Source organism: Carassius auratus, unplaced genomic scaffold, assembly GCF_003368295.1.
Source record: "Carassius auratus strain Wakin unplaced genomic scaffold, ASM336829v1 scaf_tig00001753, whole genome shotgun sequence".
In the NCBI taxonomy this organism is placed as follows: domain Eukaryota; kingdom Metazoa; phylum Chordata; class Actinopteri; order Cypriniformes; family Cyprinidae; genus Carassius; species Carassius auratus.
In genome coordinates this window covers 385320-407038 of record NW_020523394.1, presented here as the reverse complement: position 1 = coordinate 407038, position 21719 = coordinate 385320, and the positions used below count along the sequence as shown (strand labels likewise).

Below are 21719 nucleotides of genomic sequence, written 5' to 3'. Positions count from 1 at the left end.
ATTTTTTCCTCACGCAATAATTGTATTTTCATAGTTCAACTATGTGAGATCGAATCATTATAGGGAACTCTTTTGTTAGTGTTAATAGTTCCCATGAGTTCAGCACCTTAGACAGCTTCACATCTGTATATTTTAGTTTTGCTACTGAAAGCTACTAATAAACCATGGAAATGTCACGTGATCGTGTTTCTTATCAGTGAAAATACAGTTTATTGGGAGCGACTGTGAGGTCAATCCATGTCATGAACCAGATCTCTTAGAATAAACACTTCAAGTCAAAAAGATTTTCTATGCATGAAAAAGCCATCAAAATATGTAATTCAAATAAATACTGTCAGTTTCCCACCTGTAGTGGGTTGCACTTTTCTGTGGGGAATAAAATGCTTCTTATTTACAATCATAAATATGTCAGACACAACATCAGACACACAAGGCCAGTTCTTTTTTAAGAAACATGGATCTGCAGGCATCATTTACTCTTCCAAACCTTTAAACTGTACACAAAACTAGACTTTCCAAGTAAGTGAATGGGGATTTAAGCAGGCTTTAAAGCTCCAAAAAGCACAATACACTGATTTTTAGGACAAAATGTAATATTTATGTATTTGAATGCCGACATATATATATATATATATATATATATATCTATATACAGTCCCTCCAGAAAAACGCAAAAAAAGATCCTTGATTTTGCGGCAGGTTTTCTTAAAAAATGCGATGGAATATGCAGGATGTTTTTGCAATCTTATTCGATGAAATTGTGGGAACTTGCAAAAACTGCGGTTTGATAAAAAAAGCGAAAAAAAAGGTAACCCCCCCCCCAACACCCTGTTATCACTAGGCTATTACTTTACTGTAAAGAGTCATTTCTTATGACTTCCTGTGATAAGCAAGCATACTAAATCAAATCATATTTAAGTTCTCATTCTGTTTTATTTCAGACCTTAATTAGCACATGGCTCAAACTTACAAAACATTGAGTCAAACAAGTTCTCTAGCTTTACAAAAGGAATATTCAACAACTTCTGTAAAAATGAATACAAATAAAATATGAACACAAATATACAAATGCTGTTTTACAGGAATTGCAAAGTGCAATCTCTTACTGCAAAGTAAATTATTTTACATACTACTAATATACGTACAACTGTAAGGTTTTGGTACTATTCTGTAACAAAAAAGTACAATCTTACAACTGTAGAGGTGCATCAACTTCTGAATGAAACTACAACAGTCCACTGTGAAAATGAAAACTAACGGCCTCTCATTCGCCATCCTCATCCTCATCCCTCTCTCAAAATAATTTGCCCCCACTGTCATGTAACACACCGGTAACTGCTTCGCACGGTCTTTTGCGCTTATTTTTGTTGTCAGATGAGAATGATTTGCGTGCCTCACCCTGGTTTCACCGCGGGGTTCGCAGATGATGTTCACGTCACGCAATTACGTCACTTCATAAGGTTCCCATTGGGAAATAATGGCGATTTACTTGTGTGAAGTAAACACAACATTTCTAAACTTTCTGCTAAGATATATGTGACTTTTTTGCAACAAAAATTATTATCATTATGAAATCATGCTACCTCCGCATATTGTGCTTCCTGAAATCGGCAATTTATGCGGCGAAAGCGCGCGTATTTCAAAAAATGCGACCCCCGCATAAATATGCGGCCCTTGGCTGATTATGCATTAAATCAGGCCATCGCATAATCGCGTTTTTCTGGAGGGACTGATATATATATATATATATATATATATATATATATATATATATATATATATATATATATATAAACCAAAATATAAAATAAAAAACGATTCGCAAGCACATTTTGTCTTTTTTATTTTTAAAATGTTGAGTAAACCTGAGTCAGATGAGCATGACCTCCTCGAACACAACTCCATCTGAGTGTTTGTCCAGTCCTCCGTCTGCTGTTTCCTGCGGGTCCGAGTTGATCTGTGCGACTCCCAGCCTGTAGAGGGCGTCTCTGATCATCACCACCTCTCCCGGCTGACAGGTGTTCAGCGCCTCCGCGATCTGCTGGTTCACGATGTCTCTGCTGCTCAGGAAGTCCAGCAGGCGGTTATAGAGGTAGTAGTACGCTGCGTTATCGAACGTGAGAGCTTTACGCCGAACTGCCGTCGCGCTGCTGTCGTTGATGCTGGTTTCACCCTCGGGGTCGTCACAGATCTCTGCGACGGCGCCGGTGTACGGCTCCAGCTCTTTGCAGAGGCTGATGGCGTGGTGGGCGTCGTGGAGGGCGTCCGGTGCGTCGGGTCGCACGATCCAGCGAGAGGTGGATTTGGTGAGCGGGTGCAGATGAGGGTTGGACTCGGTCGCTGTCAGATCCAAACTGTACGGCTGGTCCTGAAGCTCCGAGCAGGAGACGTACTGAAAGAGGGGAGGAGACAGATGTGATTGACACGTTCAACGGCCAATCAAGCGTTTTTAAAATCTGTGTACATGTTCACTGCACTGAGGTGTACAACTCAACAAACACCTCTTTTTTGAAGGAAAGTTTGATCAGTTTGATTTTTTTATTTACAGCGCTTTTCACAGTATTGAGTATGGCATCTCAAAGTAGCTTTATAGAAATAAATGAACTTTAAAGTTACGATCTTTTCATTTCCTGGAGTAGCCACTATAAATGTGTTGTACAGAAAGAGATTCTTAAAAATGTAGCTAAAAGCCTCACCAAAATGGCATTTTATTTGTATATGTGCAGGATTATTACAGGTAACTAAAACTAAAGCCGTAAAATAATACATTTAATAAATTTACCTTTAAATTAAATTTAAAAAACCTTAAACTTATTTTATTTCATGTGGTTTACTAGGGGTTTACTCCTGTGGTTTCTTTTTCTTTTTTTTTTAAGGACAGGTTTAAAAAAATAAACATGTTTTTAATTATATATTATGATGCTGAATATTATTGTCAATATTATTTTATATTAAAACTCATTTTTTTAATATATTATTATTAATTATAATAATAATTAATTATTATTATTTTATCATTTAAAGTAAATATTTATCTGCCTTTAATAAATAATAAAAAGTAATATTATGTACTATACATGTTATTTTTGTATAACTGAGATACTATTATAGCTTTTATTATAATTATTTTTCTTTTTTTATATTTTCTGTTTTCATTTAAATTTTAAATGGTGTTTTTGTCATTTGTATATGCTTTTGTTTTTAAAGGTTTCAATATAATTTTCTTTTTTTAAAGAATTTATTTAGTTTAGATTTTTTATTACATGAAGTTAAACTAAATGAAAACAAGAAATGTTGTCCTGGCAACTAGTTGAAGTAGTAGAAGAATAATTTGTTTCTTAATATTTTTTATTTTATTTCAGTTACTGTTCATTTTATTTCAAGTAAAGTTTTTAGTTTTAGTTTCTGTTCAGCAGTACTGAAAGAGTATGATAAGCCAGGATTGCTTTGGAGCAATTGATAAGTGGACTTTTGTGAAATATGTAAATGCAACCGAAGCATTATAATTAACAATAACATAATAATGATCTATTCCTGTCGATCTCTCACCTGTGGCGGTGTGGTAGGGTCAGAGAAACATCCCTGATTTTTCCCCCACATCTGTGAGGCCAGTTCAGGATATAATACATCAGTGCAGAGCGCCACCTTCTGGGCACAATCTGCCACATACACCGGCGGCCAAAACCTGGACGAAACCAGCAGGTCCAGATGATCTCGAGCGCTTTCTCTGCGGACGATGTACTTGGATCCGCACACCACCTGCAGAGATCAGACTCTCACATCAGCTCATCTGATCAAATCACAGAATCCCCAGAGAGCTGAGCCTCAGTGAGTCTGGTACCTGATGAGGACACACTTTACTGACTCGGCCTGCCGTCAGGAGCGCGCCGGGCTGCTGTGCCGTCCACAGGCCGTTCTGTGAGTGTGAATACAACAAAGACACAGACGCCAGCAGCTCGTCCTGCCAAACGAGACCAGCGCGATTACTACAGTACAGGAATATTTAGAGTCATCTGACTTACTGTCCAGAAGTGGCATGTGAATGGAGGAGAAAGGTGCTTTGTGTTACTGAATAACAAATATTAGTGATCACTTAAACTGCAGCGACTCATAAAGATACTGGATGAGAACAAACTCTGAATAATGACAATCGTGTGCTCTATACGGCTGTTCTGTAGATTTCATTCCCTGAAATATAATTAACTTTAACTGAATGAAAATATCAAAAATGTAACTTATTTTATTTCAGCAAGTTGCCAAGGCAAAATTTCTGACTTTCATTTCTTTTAACTTGATGTACTAAAATAACTAAAACCAAAACTGAAATAAAAATTAACATAAAAAAAAAAAAAAGAAAAAAAAAAAATCACAAAATAAATTAAATTAAATAGTACCTCAGGGATACTAAAATAACTCTCCTTTAAATTAAACAGTATTTTATGTGTGTGTGTGTATATATATATATATATATATATATATATATATATATATATAAATCTCTTTTTTTTTTGATAATATTTATAGTATGTACCCATTTAGATAGCTGAGTTAAGGTGTGTGTGTGTGCGTGCGTGTGTGTGTGTGTGTGTGTGTGTCACAGTGTACTTTATCAGCGTCTGCAGCAGCAGGAGTCCCACACTTCTCCAGAACGTCTCTGAGCTCTTCTTCACTGTGAACATCCATCTGATTTGGAATCAGACGACCCTCATGAATCAGACGCACCAGAACAGATGGGTCCCCTGAAACACACACACACACACACACACACACACACACACAGAGAGAGAGAGAATAATGCTGAAATCAAGTATCAAAGTGCAGAGTCAACTTTATAATAAAGACATAATAGTCTGAAATATACGCTGAAATTGAACTGTTTATTGAACCTTTAGAAAAAATATATATAAAAAAGCTTTGCATTTGTTTTATGTTTTATATCATATTTGATTTTTTTGATTTTACTAAAAGACCTTTAGTTTCTAAAAAAGTGGAAACAATCGGACGACAGAAGGTTTGGGTCAGGTTGATCCTTTAGAGGTCTTAGTTAAACACGTCACTCAGTCGTCTCAGTACCTCTGAGCTGCGTGTCAGACGTGACTTTGTCTTTCTCCGTGTTGATGACGGTGGTGTTTCTCATGAGAGGAGGGATGAACGGGGCGATGATAGAGGCGTCGAAGCGCGTGATGGGAAAGCTGGAGGGAAATGCTGCCTGTTCCAGAGCCTCGTTCTCCATCGTCAGCCAAAACTCATCGACGTGAACCTCCTCCGTCGCCTGGAAATCCGGCCATGTGAACTACAGAGAGAGAGAAGAACAGTCATTCATCTAAACGTCTTGAGTTACTGTGCTACAGCTGACCTAATTATTACTATTGTTTACACTACTCCGACGTTTTCCACGTTCGAAAACGGAGACTTTTGAAAACGCTGCTGACTCTGTTTTAGTTTAAAACTCTGGGGTTGCGTTTCTGTGTAAACGGACCGAATTGTTTACTTGTTTACACTTTTACGCGCATGCCCAGTGTGCATGAATGGTTACATGACACAAGTTTTCTGCTATGTAGTATAGACAGAGATCGTTTCTGAAACGCAGCCAAAACGCCAGTGTAAACGCAGATCGTTTTAATTCTAAAACACCGTTTTAAAACGAAAACGCACTAGTGTAAACGGGGCCTGAGGAAATACATTGCTTGGTGGAAGAATACTGATTCTATTAATATCATTACACTTTATTTGCGGTTTTATTTCGTGAAATCTTACCACGTATGTGGAATAACCGTTTTATAAAAACAATAAGCCTCAAGAAGCCGTGGTTTACAGTGATTTTATAACAGCTAAGGGCTTCGTAAATCATAGCTTCTTGGGGCTCATTGCTTTATTTTACTTTTAAATAATTGTAGTATTTCAGCATATTTCATTTACTGTAGTTACCAACAAGTGACTTAAGTTTTTCATCAACCATTTATATATTAATTGAAATTTACATTTCAATAAGTAACATTCTTTATATGTAATTTTATTTCAGTTAATCTATACTGTATTTCAAGTAATGACATTTTTTGGGGGGTTTTGATACTATAATAGTGTCTTATTAACACTAATATAAGATTGGTGTTACCTCCACGTTTTTGAGCAGCAGCACGTTGCTGGAGTTGCGTTGTGCAATCTCCAGTTTGGGAGCGATGCCACACACGCCACAGATCATGTCGTTATAGTCTCGAACCGTCAGACACTCAAACGCCCAGTAACCGCTGCAGAACAGGTCCTGAACACGCGACAGCTGATCCGAGCTCAGCGCGCAGTCTGAGACACAGAGACACAGAGACACGGTAACCTCACGCACACACACACACGCTCAGCAGATGAGAGATGAGGAGGATGAGGATGATGAAGCACCTGTGAGCGTCAGTGAGTGTTTGATTATACTGAGAGCGGCGTGTGCGGGGTCATCGCCCAGTCTGATCTGATGTCTCATCTTAAAAAACAGATCCAGCGTCACCAGCAGCTTATTACCCACGTTAAACAGACCTGAGAGAAACAAACACACTGAAACATGAACTGCAGTAATACACATCAACATGGGGCATTATCAGTGTTAGATTTTAGCACTGAAATGTGATCAGTTTTTGTTTTTCTGGAGAATTTGTTGTGATTTTGTATTTTTTGTATTTTCGGTTTTCGGTTTTAATTTGACTTTTTGTTTTGTTTTAGCATTGTTAATTGTTTTTTTTTATGTCATTTTAATTTTAGTTTTTGTTTTGTGTTTTTAATGGTTTTTATTTTGTTTGTTTATTTGTTTTATTTTTTTTTGTAATTTTGTTGCGTTTTTGGCATTTAAAATATTTTCTTTTAAATATGGCTTTATATATATATATATTTTTTTAGGCTAAAGTTTTTGTAATTTCGTTGTGTTTTTACTATTTTTATTTTTATTATTTTATATATGGATACATTTTTTATTCATTTTTTTTTATATACGTTCCAGTTATCTTACAGTAACATCAAGTGAAATGAAATTAAATGAAAAATGCTGCCATAAAATAAAATAAGTTATTTATTCATTTTGTTTTTATATATATATTTACTCAGTTTATATTATTTAACATTTAACATTCAGTTATATTTATTTACTAGGTTTAGTCATTTTTTTATTTGCTTTTTGTCATTTATATTATTAGTAGTAGTATTTTTGTTACTATTATTATTTTAAATACATCTATATATTTTTTTCATAACGGTTATATTTTTTATAATTTTGTGCTTCAAGTTAAACTAAACTTAAAAATGTTGCCTGGGCAAATAATTGAAATTAAATATGTTTAAGTTTTTTTTACTTTATTTATATGAAAGCTTCTGAAGAAGTTATATAAAAAGTATATTTAACATCTGATTAAAATTAGTGTGTGTGTGTGTGTGTGTGTGTGTGTGTGTGTGTGTGTGTGTGTGTGTGTGTGTGTGTGTGTGTGTGTGTGTGTGTGTGTGTGTGTGTCTGTTTACCCGGGTGCAGGTCTGTGAAACTGTGTATGGCCAGACACTGGAGATTCGTACAGACTTTCAGCTGAAGAGTGACGGGACGAATCAAGCACTCCGTCAACAACCAGCACTCCTCCAACCCCGCAAGCGAACTATAAAACACAAAACAGCACATCCAACATGTAAATCTCCATCTGAGCAGATGTGAGTTTGGTCTGAGCCGTCGTCTCTCACCTCTGGTCTCCTTTGAGCAGCGGGTCCTGACACAGACTGCAGTGTGTGGCCGCCGGCTCGAAGAAGCTCGGCCATCCGCTGCTGTCCTCGCTGTGCTTCTGCTGGCCGTTGAGCTGCTGTATGAGGCTGAAGACGTCCTGCAGCTCGCTCTCGCTCTCGGGGAACTGCAGACAGGAGCGCAGCAGACCGACGGTGGAGTGACGCTGCTGCTCTTTCTGAGCGCTGCTCAGAGGATGAGACGCATCCAACAGAAGCGCAGAAGCACACGCATCCTCAGCGGACAGCTGGAGAAAACACACACACACACACACAACCAGAGGAAACACAATTTCAGTGCAGCTTTAACAAACATTAACAATGCAAAACTCCCACCGAGACTAGAGCTGAATCCAGTTATTATAATTAAAACTAAAACCATCATAAAGTATAGTCATAAAACCATTTCATTATTTGAAATCAAATTAACTGGAATAAAATTAAATTAAACTTATATTATTTCAGTTGGTTGCCAATATTTTCATTTAATTTTCATTTATTGCCAACTTTTGTTTAGTGACATAAACTGTCATATTAAAAAATGTAAAAATATATAGTTCAGCTAGTTCAAGGCAACCTTTTTCCATTTTGTTTAGGGCCTCTTAATTTAAAACTGTTAGTAAAAACTACATAGATATATTTAAAGAAGAAGCATTACAATAAAAAAGATTACGATAAAAATCACAAAAAACACAACAAAATTGCTTAAACTTTAAATAAAATAAATGTTAACTGAAATAACAAAAAATAGAAAAATATTTCATTTTGATTATTTGCTGAGGCAACATTTTAAATTTTTGTTTAGTTTAACCTGATGTACTAAGAAAAGGATATAGACATAATTTAATAAAAATAATAAAAAATGTATAATAATAATAATAAATAATACACTACTAAAACATAGAATAAAATAAACAAAGAAAAACTAAAACCTTTAAAATACACTAAAGTCAGCTAGTTGCCAAGGTATTTTCTTATATTATATCTGTTAGTAAAAACTGCATAGACATGTAAAACTAAATTAATAAAATAAAAATGACAAATACACCACAGAATTACAAAAAAATGACCAAAATTACAATTATATATATATAGTGACAAAAACAAAAAAAATTACTAAAACTTTTATCAAAATGAAATTCTAAAAATAAAAATGAATTCAAAATACTAATGCAAACAATAATAGTCTATTAATGATACTACAATAACACTTTTGAAGCTGATTTGAGTCAGTTTTGTCGAGTCGAGTGTCGGCTGTGCAGTGAGTGCTGGAACTAACGGTGAGTTTGCTCTTCTTGGTGAGTTTGTTGATGAGTTCACAGCCGCATGTCGGACAGCGTTGAGGTTTGTGTCTGTTCTTATAGACGTAATCACACGCGGGATTCTTACATCGACCACGACCTCTCGCTGTTGACAAACCCAGAGCCTGAGGAACAGAAAACACACACAGAGCTGATGAACAATCCTGAACTTGTACATATAGAAACAGACCAACACAAATGTGCTCAAATGTTTGCGGTCTCAGCAGTGAGCACTCACTAGGGAGGATCCAGCTGTTTTCTTGAAGGGCAGCATGGAGAGGATCTTGACGCCGTTGTCTGTGATGATGTACTGGTTACTGCTGACTGTGATGGGCTTCTGAAATCACAGTTAAACAGCTTTCACCATGCATCACACACACCAGCCTCAAACTATTCTTATTATCATCACCTCTGATTATTATTAGTATTATTATTCGTATTATAGATTATTATTCAGATTATTTCTTCTTATTATTTTTGTTCTTTTTATGGATAGTATTATTTTCTCAGATTATTTGATCTTTATCATCATCATCATCATTATTGTTATTATATTATTTCTCTTCTTGTTGTTGATGTTATTGTTATATTTATTATTTTATTATTCCCAAAGATTATTTTTTTTACTATTTTCTGATTATTATTATTATTATTATTATTATTATTATTATCATCATTACTATTGTAATTTTTATTGTTCTCTCAGATTATTATTATTATTATTATACATTATTAATATTGTTATTGTTCTCTCAGATTATTTTATTGTTCTTTTTCTGATTTTTTTATTAATTTATTACTGTTATTATTATTATTATTATTATTATTATATTTTATTATTATTATTATTATTATTGTGAGTTTTTTTAGATTATTTTTCTTGTCTTTATTATTCTTATATTTATTACTTTATAATTATTATCATCTCAGATTTTGTTTTACTTTTCTCTCAGATTATTATTATTATGTATTATTACTATTGTTGTTGTTATTTTTATTCTCAGATTATTTTATTGGTTTTTTTTTCAGATTATTTTTCTATCAGATTACTGTTCTTATCATTATTATTTTGTATTATTATTACTATTATTATTATTATTATTGTCAGTTATTTTTATTTTATTTTTTGTTATTGTTGTTATATGTATTACTTTATTATTCTAATTTTTTACTCTTCTCTCAGATTATTATTATTATATATTATTATTGTTATTTTTATTGTTCTCAGATTATTGAATTGTTCTTTTTTCAGATTATTTTTCTTGTTGTTTTTATCACTTATCACTATTTTATCTGATAATATTTTACTCTTCTCTCATATTACTGTAATTATTAGACTTATTATTTTATTTATTATTATCATCATTATTATGTGTTATTACTAGTTATTTTATTTGATTGCTATTTTTTTCATATTATTTTTCTTCCTCTTTTTATTACTTTATTATTCTCTCAGATTATTTTTATTATTCATTGCTACTATTATAATTATTAGCACCTTTATTCTCTCGGGGTGTAATGAAGGTGAAGTCACCTGTTGTAAGGCACTGGGTGTGATCATGTGACCCAGCTGTTTGAGGGTGCTGGGCTTCAGTCCGGCGATCTGTTCATTAGCTGATGGTTTCACTGGAAACAATAACACAACACATTACACCTCGACAGTCAACAGATAATCTGAAAGCGTGATGGATTTAAACACAAGAATAACAGATCATTAGATGTTTCTCACCAGCTTTGATGACAGTAGCGTCTGATTTGACTTTCTCAGGAGGAACCGTGATCCATTGCACAACTGCAGACTGAGCGGCCGCATCTGTCAACATCAGACGCATTTCATTTACATTTGCACTTTCTGCACATGTGCATGGCTTCAGGGACTGGTTTAGTGTTTTAAATAAAGCTTGACTCACTATTCTGTGCAGGAGCTGGAAGAATAGCTCGTATCCGGCGTTTCTGTAAAGCACTGCTGGCTTTTTCTCTCGTGACAACCTGAATTTGCCCAGCACCCAATGATCTGAAACGAGCAAAACACACAGCTGAAAGAAGAAGAATATGACAACAAAATATTCATTACTCTGCATATTGTGCAGTACACACTGTGTGCCGTCCACTAATAAAATAAATACTATGTGAAACAGTACAAAGTGTGCAATAATAGACATTTCATACAGGAATACAAGCTACACTTTAGTCACATGATCTCATTACCCTGCATATTTAATTCAGCGAGTGCCACCAGTTTATCATTGTTTCACATTTTTGATTTTTGATCCCCAGTTTGTGTAAAAAAAATGTTAGTTGTAGGAAATTTTTGCCGTCGGATCAAAAGAATCATACAACTATTAAAAATAATTGTCAGTAATTGAAAGCTAAATCAAATCATATTAAAAAAAAAAAAAAAAAAACTTGCTAAAATAAATATGTACTAAAATGACTAAAACGAATTGAAATTAATTAAAAGCTAAAGAAAACAATTTTTTTAATGTAAAAAGAAATGAAAAAAGGACCAAAAAAATACTAAAACTTCAAGTAAAATGAAAACTAGACATTTAGAAATATTAATAAATATCATAATTGTATATAAATAATATGACAAATGGATGGTCGAGTCAGTGCATTGCATTGTGGGACACTATAGAAAGTCATCCAGGTATTTAAAGCATAACAGAGAATAATGTTCACAGTATGCACACTGCAGAAAGACATTGGCGTATGCATCCTGTTGTGTTTCTTACAGCACAGCTGTGCATTCGGCGCTCTGCGCTCCAGCAGATGTTTTGACGGCGGATCCATCAGGTGTTTGTTGGGCTGACGATGCATTCACCCGCTCTCTCTTTCTACGGGCCGCCCTGCGAGCAGCCGCAGTCCCGCCGTCCGGAGCTTTATCTGAAGAGGGTTTCTGAGTAATAACAGATGCGCTTGTCTGCTCTTCTGTCCGTTCTGTGTCTTTTGATGACGTCTCGTTAGGGTCTGACGGACGAGGCTTGGAGTCGACACACTGCCTTCCTGAAGACGGCTCAGAGCTTTTGACCGAGCTTCTCTTACCCTGTAACAGACAGAAATATATTAATATATTTAGGATTATAATTAGGAATGCAAATTTAAAAGCAAAAGCCACATTTTCAGTTCAGGAAGCATAGCGCAGGTTTGAGGACTCACAGCTGCCACCCATTTCCCCCCGAGGTGTTGTCCGCAGTCAGGGCACTGGGGCGGTTTGTGACGGGTGACGTATGAAAACACACACCCGGGGGTGGTGCAGCTGCCCCGTCCTCGCCGTGTGTATTTGATGGGCTGAAAACAGAACAGATGTGTGAGTTACATGTGTCTGATGCATTATATGAACAGAAAACTGTACTTATTATAGTTAACTATAACTACCCCTAAAAGTATAACAAAATAAAAAAAAAACATTTACTTGAATTTTTTTTTTTTTTTTTACGAAATATGAAAAATCTCTATTTTTGTTGTTGATTTCTCAATTTAATTTAGTTTAACATGATGTCAATTAAATACATTTTTTAATAATAATAATAATAATAATGACAAAACCAAACAACAAAATTAATAAAACTTTAACTGAAATTATTTAGACTTTTTTTTTTTAACTAATAATAATTAATAAAAGCTATAATAGTATTTAATTGATACTAAAATAACACTGGTGCAATTTTTTATTTTTATTTAATTTTTTCAGTCACTGGGCTGATAAAGTTTGCCTGGTTCATGCTAATCTAAATAAATCATCTCCTGTCTTTTCACTATTTTGGTCAACAGTTTCGTCTTAGTAGGTTGTGGTCAGAAGGAAATGACTCTCATTACGTACAAATATCTGTACATGCTGTTTATGTCTTTCACAGGTGATTTACTGACCAGTTTAAATGAGGGTTTGGGTTCTGGTTTCACACTGCTCACTAATGGAAACATCATTATCGGACTGGCTGTGTTAATCACTTTGTTTTCCAAGACACTCTGAAAAACACAAAACACAGTAAATATGAATCACTCACTTATCGTTTCTAAAAACCTGTGCGTTTATTGACTCACTTCATGTTTTAATGTGGATGATTGACAGCTCACCTGATTGGGTATTATAGCGACTAGATGAGTGGCATCTGCTTTGATCTGCGGCATCAAAGCCCCGCCCTCCATTCCACTCTCTATCGCCATGCCAACGTCACCATACGTCACCCGAGACTCCTCCCTCTTCACAAGCAGAGCTGGTAGTGTTTCAGTGGCGCTCTGGGTCGGTGCGTCCTCACTGAGCGCCTCGATGGCGATGCACTGCTCCGTCAGCTCCACCTCACTGCCCAGAGTCATGGGGGACACCAGCGTCTCCGGGGCCCGAGGGGCTCCATCCACTAGCGCCTCCGGCTCGCCGTCTCCCTCCACCTGTTCGCCTCCCGCTGAACTCTTGGGCAGAAGCACGTAATTGGCCCTCGGGAGGATCTTGCGGAAACCAGGTACGTCCTGAGAGGGCGCAGCTGCTGATTGGCTGCTCTGTGAAAAGAGACGCAAAATTGACAGTCGTGAGACATTAGGAGGTGCTTTACTGCACCGAAAATAATGCAACATTTGCCTCATCTTCTTTCAACTAAACATAATATTTCCAAGTGAAATAGACATGTTGTTTACAGTTTTGTGGGGTTTCAATGATACAGTCGAAAAACATTTTTGTGATCATATAACTACAAAAATATATACACTAATATATGTAATATTGATTTATTTATCATTTATATACTATTCGTTTTTGTTAATATTTTCAATTAGATTTTATTTATATATTTCCTGTTTTCACTTTTATTTTAAAATGTTCAGCAATTAGCTGAAATATTATGAGCTCAAGTTTCTTTCTTTAATATTTTATCTCAGTTAATGTTTATTTAAAGTAAGAATAATGTTTTTTATGGTTTTAGTTTTGGTTAACTATAATAACCCCAATAATAATAATAATTATGTTATTACATAACATTTTAAAATATTTTAAAATATATTATTATTGTAATAAAAATAGTATTTAAGAAAAATAATATTAGGAAGTTTTACTGTACAGGGCTGTAAATTTACAATAGTAATATTTCTGGTTTTCTTTATTTCTTAATTTTCAAATGTTAAACCATCGATCTTTTTATTTTGTTACCATAAAGCTTTGTGTGTGTGTGTAGGTGTGTGTGTGTGTGTGTGTAGGTGTGTGTGTGTAGGTCTGTGTGTGTGTGTGTAGGTGTGTGTGTATGTGTGTGTGTGTGTGTGTAGGTGTGTGTGTAGGTCTGTGTGTAGGTGTGTGTGTGTGTGTAGGTGTAGGTGTGTGTGTGTGTGTGTGTGTGTGTGTGTGTGTGGACAGCAGCCAGTTTATAAGCACTTCTCATCACAAATTTGGGAAGAAAAACAAACAGTGCCGTGCTTCACTCTGAAATCGTATTTATTTAATTAAACACAGCCATTGAACACTAATGATCCCACTAAGCCAGATCACAATTTCTGTTTTATTACAAGTAATCGCACAGACCTACCATATACTATTCATAACTTTCAAAACGTAAAAAAATTTTGGATTAATAAAATCAAAAGCTGTCTTCTAATCCATAAGAATTTTTCATGTAAATTCAGCAAAATGCATTTAGTTCCTCAGTGAACGGGCTCACCGGGTCGATGCCGTCTTTCTCCATGCGCGCTCTCTCCAGGTAAAAACCTCGATCGGCCACGTTCAGCCTCTTCCAGCTGTCGCTGATGCATTTGTTGATCTCAGACTGCGGCAGGTCCGGGTGCTCCTGCTGGACGCTCTGATGCACGTCAAAGTAATACAGCAGATACGCTGACCTGGGACAGCAGACAATACACATAGTAATACACATCACCTGCCTGTGTGTTCATGTTTCTCAGGGAAGCTCTACCTGGGCTTCTTGGGTTTGTCTGCGCTCTCCACGCTGCCTTTGCTCTTGCGTTTCTTCTTGGGTGAAGGAAGTTCCAGAAGCGTGTAGCAGCTCTCCACCTCCATCTCTCCGTAGATGGCCTCCATCTGTGAAGAAACAGAGAAAGGAGAGAGGCCTTCATATGATGCATTACCAATAAAATTAGAGAGGTATCACTCAACATTGCTCGGGTTAAAAACGGTTATGTCAGGTTATGTCGGGTTTATGTCAGTGATGCTGAATTTATTTAAAATATGACATTTTATAAATCGAAAATTCAGTAACACTGTACAATAAGGTTCCATTATTTAATTAAGATGAACATATAATGAACAATACATGTATTACAGTATTGATTAATCTTTGTTAAGGTTAATTAATGGAAATACAGTCAATCATTTTTGTTCTTATTAATTCACAGTGCATTAACTAATGATAACAAGCACAAGTTTTGATTTTAATAACGCGTCAACAAATATTGATATTAACTTTAACTAAGGTAAATAATGTGATTGTGCATTTGTAGTTCATGTTAACTAATGTTAGCTAATGAATCTTGCTATATCCACAAATGTAAATGGGCACCACAAAAAATAATAATAATAATACTTTTGAACTTTTCTTTGCTTAATTTAACAGCAAAAAGAAATAACAAAGCAGCAAAAATGACTGTAAATTACTGCAAAGCCATTATTAAATTAAATAATATATATTTGCAAATCTTTTTTTTTTTCTTTTTTTTTGTTAAGAAATATCGATGTGGATCTGCTCTTGGCATGATTCGTTACGTTACTCACATGATACTTATGTACTTCAGGGAACTACTGTACAAACACAAAACATGGTAACGTTACTACTTTAAAAACAAGGTACTATTTGTTATTATTAGTTAACATTGTGCTGCTGGAGCAGATGCAGGTAAACAACAGCAACATTATTTGGACCGCGTCACGTGACACTCCATAACCGCCTTCACACACACACAAATATATGACTTTAACTGCAGCTTATGTACATAAATGCGTGGTTTAAGAGGTAAAAGCAGGTGTCGGAGTGTAAGCGGGCTCGTCCGAGTGTGTTTTATTCGCTCATTGTTGAGGGCTGATACTGACAGTCTGCGGCCAATGAGCGCGGCTCTTATTGAAGCCTTACCTGAGCGAGCGCGGGATCGGTCCAAACCCGGGCGAATCTCTCCTCACACCGGCGCTAAAGCCGCGGGACCGGCGCTCCGGATCATGGGTGTATGCGGCGTGAGCTCTCAGTCGCTGTTTTAGCTTGTGTTTCCTGCAGTATACTACTGTAAAATGGCGGAGGAGCGATCAGATGAACGACCGGAGGCCCAATGAGAGTTTGCTCTGCAGCGGCTGCGACGGAATAGTACGACTTTAATTTTAATTTATTTATTTTTACACGAATTTATTTTATTTTATATATATGGTAAAGCCATGAAATGACACATATTTGTTAATAACTTTCCCAGGATAAATATAACTGTCCTTCACGATGTGGTCGCTTGGTGGCGTCGCGAGCCGTTTCCTCCGTTGAGTCGTGTTCAAAACTCTGCATGTTTTCCTAATGCTGGCTTTTATATCCGAGAGAAATTAGTATCATATAAATATTTTAGTTACATGCATCTTTTCCTGACATGAAAACAGAAATAGTCCTCTTCGGTCTCTATAGGATGAAAGCACTAAACTGTAATGATGAACGACATGGATTGGCCAAACCGCGAAGAGCGATGAGAAAAGTAACGGGTATCACGTGACATCGCCGTCATGTAATGTAATGACACTGAAAAACTTTAATAGGTATTACATTGAAAAATATAGATTTATAATGTGATTTTTATTATTTTTACTATCGAGCCGTCATACCTGACAAATTACAGGGAAATTTTGAGTCACTAAGCTTTAACTATTTTGGGAAGCTCATGTATTTTATTATTGTAATTTATACATAACGCTTTTTTGGGCTTATATTGTTAATTCTAACGAAAACGTAACAAAATAAGATCAAATATATTCACAAGAGGCGTAATGTGTGGTGTTCGAGCGAGTCGTCATGATTCAGTCCAGGCGAGTCGAGCACAGATTGAATCGTTTGTCATTTCTGCAGTATGGCGGAGGACAAGGTGAGAGAAAGTCTGTCTGTCTGTAAAACAAACCCTGTTTAAAAATAATTACGGTAAATTTAATAGCAAAACGGTTATGTCGTGTATATTTAAGCGCTGTACTATCAATGGCACCTGCTGTTTGTTAAATAGCGCTGTTGTAAAGCTTTAATGGAGTTATGTAAAGACACTGCATTTGACAGCTCTCATAGAAAACAAAACCTCAAACATAAGATCTCATCATCTAGACTGAAAGTGCCTTGAAATCAAGTAAAATGGATCACTGTAGTCAATCTGTCATCTGCATGCTGGTTTCTATCACTGGTCTGGGTATGTCAGTGGTCTGCTCTGGTCTCATGTGGTCTGCTGTGGTCTCATATGGTCTGATGTGTTTTGGTTCTGTTTCAGGATCCAGTGACCCGACTGAAGGATCTGGCTCAGCTCAAAGACCAGCTCGAAGAGATCCAGAAGAAGATGGAGAATGAGGTTCAAGCTGGAATCCCTCAGGTACCACAGAACCAGATCCACGACCGATCCGGATCGGTCCGGCCCAGCTAATACTAAAGACCACACACAGAGAGTGTGCTGCTGTACTGATGAATAGTTTTGTTTTGTAATGAGATGGGCCTCTTGTGAGGGACCCCATAGATAAACTGAAAGGTAGCTGTAAATTTTTATGTATGAAATCAAATTATACTGTGTGCGGATATTATAATTATTATTTTTCCTGTTTTTGGTTATTTTTATCAGTTTTTAAATTTTACATTTTATCTACAAAGTTTGTGTTTTCATTTATATTTTCTGTTTTAATTTTAATTTTAGTTAAAATAACAAGTTTAGTAATTTTGTTGTGTTTTAGTTTGTTAAAGGGTAAGTTCGCCCAAAAATGAAAATTATGTCATTAATAACTCACCCTCATGTCGTTCCAAACTCATAAGAACTCCGTTTATCTTTGGAACACAGTTTAAGATATTTTAGATTTAGTCCGAGAGCTCTCAGTCCCTCCATTGAAGCTGTGTGTACGGTATACTGTCCATGTCCAGAAAGGTAAGAAAAACATCAAAGTAGTCCATGTGACATCAGAGGGTCAGTTAGAATTTTTTGAAGCATCGAAAATACATTTTGGTCCAAAAATAGCAAAAACTATGACTTTATTCAGCATTGTCTTCTCTTCCGTGTCTGTGTGAGAAAGAGTTCAAATCAAAGCAGTCTGGATATCCGGTTCGCGAACGAATCATTCAGTTCACCAAATCGAACTGAATCGTTTTAAACGGTTCGCGTCTCCTATACGCATTAATCCACAAATGACTTAAGCTGTTAATTTTTAAATGTGGCTGACACTTCCTCTGAGTTCAAACAAACCAATATCCCAAAGTAATTAATTTACTTAAACAGTACACTGACTGAACTGCTGTGAAGAGAGAACTGAAGATGAACACTGAGCTGAGCCAGATAACAAACAACAGACTGACTCGTTCTCGAGGCAAGAACCGTTTCTGTCAGACGCGTCCGATTTGTGAACCGAGGAGCTGATGATACTGCGCATGTGTGATTCAGCGTGAAGCAGACTGACACACAGAGCTCCTGAACCGAACTGATTCTTTTGGTGATTGATTCTGAACTGATTCTGTGCTAGTCTTATGAGCACGGGCAGACTGCTTTGATTTGAACTGTCTCTCACAACAGACACGGAAGAGAAGACAATGCTGAATAAAGTCGTCGTTTTTGCTATTTTTGGACCAAAATGTATTTTCGATGCTTCAAAAAATTCTAACTGACCCTCTGATGTCACATGGACTACTTTGATGTTTTTCTTACCTTTCTGGACATGGACAGTATACAGTACACACAGCTTCAATGGAGGGACTGAGAGCTCTCAGACTAAATCTAAAATATCTTAAACTGTGTTCTGAAGATAAAAGGAGGCCTTACATGTTTGGAACAGCATAAGGGTGAGTTATTAATGACATAATTTTCATTTTTGGGCGAACTAACCCTTCAATAGAAGTGTTATTAATGTTTATTTCAGTTTTAGTTTTATTAGTACATTAGTATAAACTAAATGAATATGAGAGATGTTGCCTTGCTTAAAATAGTTGTGTTTGTGTATTATTTCATTTTTTTAATCGTTTTAGTTAACTGTAACAACCCTGATTGACAACAAAATTCAAATTTTTTTCCCAATTAAATATTTAAATAAAACAAATTGTTAAAATATTTTCTTAAAAAAAAAAAAAGATTTTTGACTTGGCTTTAGAAAGTGAGATGTTTATGAATATCATTGTTTTTGTATGTATTGTTGTAATTATATTTAATAATTTTATTAAAAACATAATTTAAATGCATATTTAATATCTTAAGTGTATTAAATTTTTGAAAAAAAATAAAATAATTAAGAACCCCTTACCACCCCGATAACGTCCCCAGACTCAAGTCCGCAAACTCCTGTATTTACAAGTAAAGATAAGAAAAATATGTATTTTCTAAACATGTTGCACTTCATATACATTAAGATTCCCAGCAGCTGAAACTCTGTGTGTCTGTATGTGTTTCTCAGGGTGGTTCAGTTTTACAGTCTCCTTTGTTGAAAGGATTCCTGGCCGGGTATGTGATTTCCAAACTGCGTTCCTCGGCCGTCCTGGGAGTGGCTTTGGGAACCTTGACGGGAATCTACGCCGCTCAGAGCTATCAGGTGCCCAACATTGAGACGAGCCTACGAGACTTCCTCCACTCTCTGAAGAAAGGACCGAGTGATTAACAGTGCCTCAGGAGTGAGGAGGAGAACATGCGTCACTGATGTTTGGTTTGTGTCCTTCAGCATCACAGCGGAGCTCCTTCCCTCCTGAACCAAACCCTTGAGCTAGATCAAACCCTGTTTCCAGGTCTGTATGTGAGGGTGGATTTGGACTGTTTTGATGAAAAGTGGGCATCATGTAGGACTGCAAAATGAATCGAAACAATATCTAAATCACAATGGAGCTTAGTATGATTATCAAATTGCAGTGGCTGTTTATTAATTTAATTAAATATATGTGATGCGTGTTTCAGAGTGAAATGTGGCACTGTGCTCAGTCCGTTTAACATTTAATGAACAAAATTAAGACCTACTTAAATATGAATATTGTAATTTTACAGTTAAAAATCTTGTGTGATATTTTTCTTATTAAATACTCTCTTTTTTTTAAGTGCAATTACAGTAGTAATAGTTTTTGTTTCATATTTTTATTTAGTAGTGATAATTAAGCTGTACACAAAAATTGTACAGCTGTACTTTGATGAATTCATTATATTAAATTATTATATAAAATACAATTCTTATAAACACACATACATATATAGAGTATTATAATATTATTTTTAATATAATTCATAGATTAATATTTAATATCAATTTTCTTGAATACTTACTCAAAATAAATTAATTAATTAAATAAATAAAAATGTCTACAAGAATTTTTATCAGATTTTTAGCCCCAAATCCTGCAGCTCTAGCATCATGTCCGTTGAAGACTTCTGTTTCTCCCGGTGCTCTGTGTCAGTCTTTTGTAGCACTTCTTCCTGTACTCTCAGAAGCAGCTGTTGCTGGCAGACGCTGAGTGTGATTGTGACAGATAACCTCCTCGCAGGAGACGCGGGGTTTGTCTCCTTCTTCTTCATCTATTGTTTCATCTCAGGATTGGCAGCGTCTGCCTTTGAGTCTCCAGAACTTGTTGCTGTATGTCTTCTGCGTGGGAATCAATCTGACAATCAGCAGTGGTTTCTCCACTCTCGTTGGGCTCATTATTGTGGGACAGGCTGCTATGCTGGTGAATGACCTGATTCTGGGAACACAGCTCACACCTTACTTCCTGTTTCCTGTGCTGCTGCTGATTGGATGGGCCTGCCACCAAAGATGACTTTGATTTTTTTATGACTCTTTATCTGTAGTGAACCATTTATTTTTTCAGCATGTGCCCTCAGATATCTAGAAGTGCATCTTACTGTGAATGAACGTCCTCTCATTGAGACTGAATGTCTGCCAATGTGTTGTTTTTACTCATATGCAGTATTTTATTTTCAAAATAAATGTTGAAATGAATGGTACAGCACATTTATGCAAATTGTAACTGATTTACCAGGTTAAATAAAGGTAACAAATAAATATAATGGATCATTCAGTGGCCTGGTCAAGTGTTTTATTAATTATTTTTTTCTTCATTTTTTTTTAAATAATCTTTCTGATCGTTGTTTTATTTGTATATTTATATTGTTTATTAATGCTTTAAAGTATATATATATATATATATATATATATATATATATATATATATATATATATATATATTTTTTTTTTTTTTTTTTTTTTGGTTGTTTTTTAGGTCTAGGTTTTAGTGTTTATTTATTTTTTATTTATTTTTTGGACATTTAATTTAATTTGCAATCATTATTTAGCTTTATTTTTATTTCCATATTTGTAATTTTACTTGAACTAATCTTTTGAAAATGTATATTTTATTTCTGGATTATTTCAATTAACAAAAAGATGAATGGATTTTTAATAGTCTTTGTATTAGTTAACAGTAACAACACTGTCTCCGATGTGTTTTGTGACTATTGAGGTTTATCATACTTGCAAAGTTGTTTTGAGAAAAATCATAAACTCCTGTTATTCTGTTCACT

General features: G+C 35.4%; 2 protein-coding genes across 7 annotated transcripts; one reads left to right on the top strand and one right to left on the bottom strand.

Annotated features, from left to right (window-relative positions):
- Positions 1 to 1779: 1779 nt before the first annotated feature.
- Positions 1780 to 16123, bottom strand: hmgxb3 (HMG box domain containing 3). The gene is made up of 21 exons (XM_026242699.1): positions 16103 to 16123; positions 14933 to 15057; positions 14684 to 14858; positions 13119 to 13538; positions 12912 to 13010; positions 12201 to 12332; positions 11777 to 12087; positions 10952 to 11055; positions 10771 to 10854; positions 10576 to 10667; positions 9280 to 9378; positions 9020 to 9166; positions 7705 to 7988; positions 7495 to 7622; positions 6394 to 6525; positions 6116 to 6300; positions 5074 to 5293; positions 4606 to 4739; positions 3842 to 3961; positions 3550 to 3759; positions 1780 to 2392 (listed from the first exon to the last, which is right to left on the bottom strand). The coding sequence occupies exons 2-21, from the start codon at positions 15055 to 15057 to the stop codon at positions 1871 to 1873; spliced, it is 3723 nt and encodes a 1240-aa protein (XP_026098484.1). The 5' UTR covers positions 16103 to 16123; the 3' UTR covers positions 1780 to 1870.
- A 7-nt stretch (positions 16124 to 16130) lies between these two features.
- Positions 16131 to 21217, top strand: slc35a4 (solute carrier family 35 member A4). Of its 6 annotated transcripts, none has more exons than XM_026242702.1 (5): positions 16131 to 16327; positions 17469 to 17567; positions 19618 to 19752; positions 19879 to 19942; positions 20631 to 21217. In XM_026242702.1, exons 1-5 carry the CDS (start codon positions 16274 to 16276, stop codon positions 20654 to 20656), a joined length of 378 nt encoding a protein of 125 aa, XP_026098487.1. In that variant the 5' UTR covers positions 16131 to 16273; the 3' UTR covers positions 20657 to 21217. The 6 variants fall into 6 exon arrangements, with proteins under 6 accessions (XP_026098487.1, XP_026098485.1, XP_026098488.1 ...); XM_026242704.1 differs by lacking the exon at positions 16131 to 16327 and adding an exon at positions 16367 to 17081; XM_026242700.1 differs by having other exon boundaries at positions 16132 to 16327; positions 19879 to 21217.
- Positions 21218 to 21719: the final 502 nt, after the last annotated feature.

What these genes read in the sequence shown, in the direction of transcription:
- hmgxb3 (XM_026242699.1), bottom strand. Translation starts at nt 15,057, where the DNA reads ATGGAGGCCATCTACGGAGAGATGGAGGTGGAGAGCTGCTACACGCTT. An exon ending in CCAAGAAGAGCAAACTCACC is followed by an intron (nt 7,989 to 9,019) that starts GTTAGTTCCAGC and finishes TGTTTTCTCCAG; the next exon opens with CTGTCCGCTGAGGATGCGTG. An exon ending in ACACTCACTGACGCTCACAG is followed by an intron (nt 6,301 to 6,393) that starts GTGCTTCATCAT and finishes TCTGTGTCTCAG; the next exon opens with ACTGCGCGCTGAGCTCGGAT.
- slc35a4 (XM_026242700.1), top strand. Translation starts at nt 16,274, where the DNA reads ATGAACGACCGGAGGCCCAATGAGAGTTTGCTCTGCAGCGGCTGCGAC. An exon ending in TTCAAGCTGGAATCCCTCAG is followed by an intron (nt 17,568 to 19,617) that starts GTACCACAGAAC and finishes TGTGTTTCTCAG; the next exon opens with GGTGGTTCAGTTTTACAGTC. An exon ending in ACGCCGCTCAGAGCTATCAG is followed by an intron (nt 19,753 to 19,878) that starts GTGCCCAACATT and finishes TGTGTCCTTCAG; the next exon opens with CATCACAGCGGAGCTCCTTC.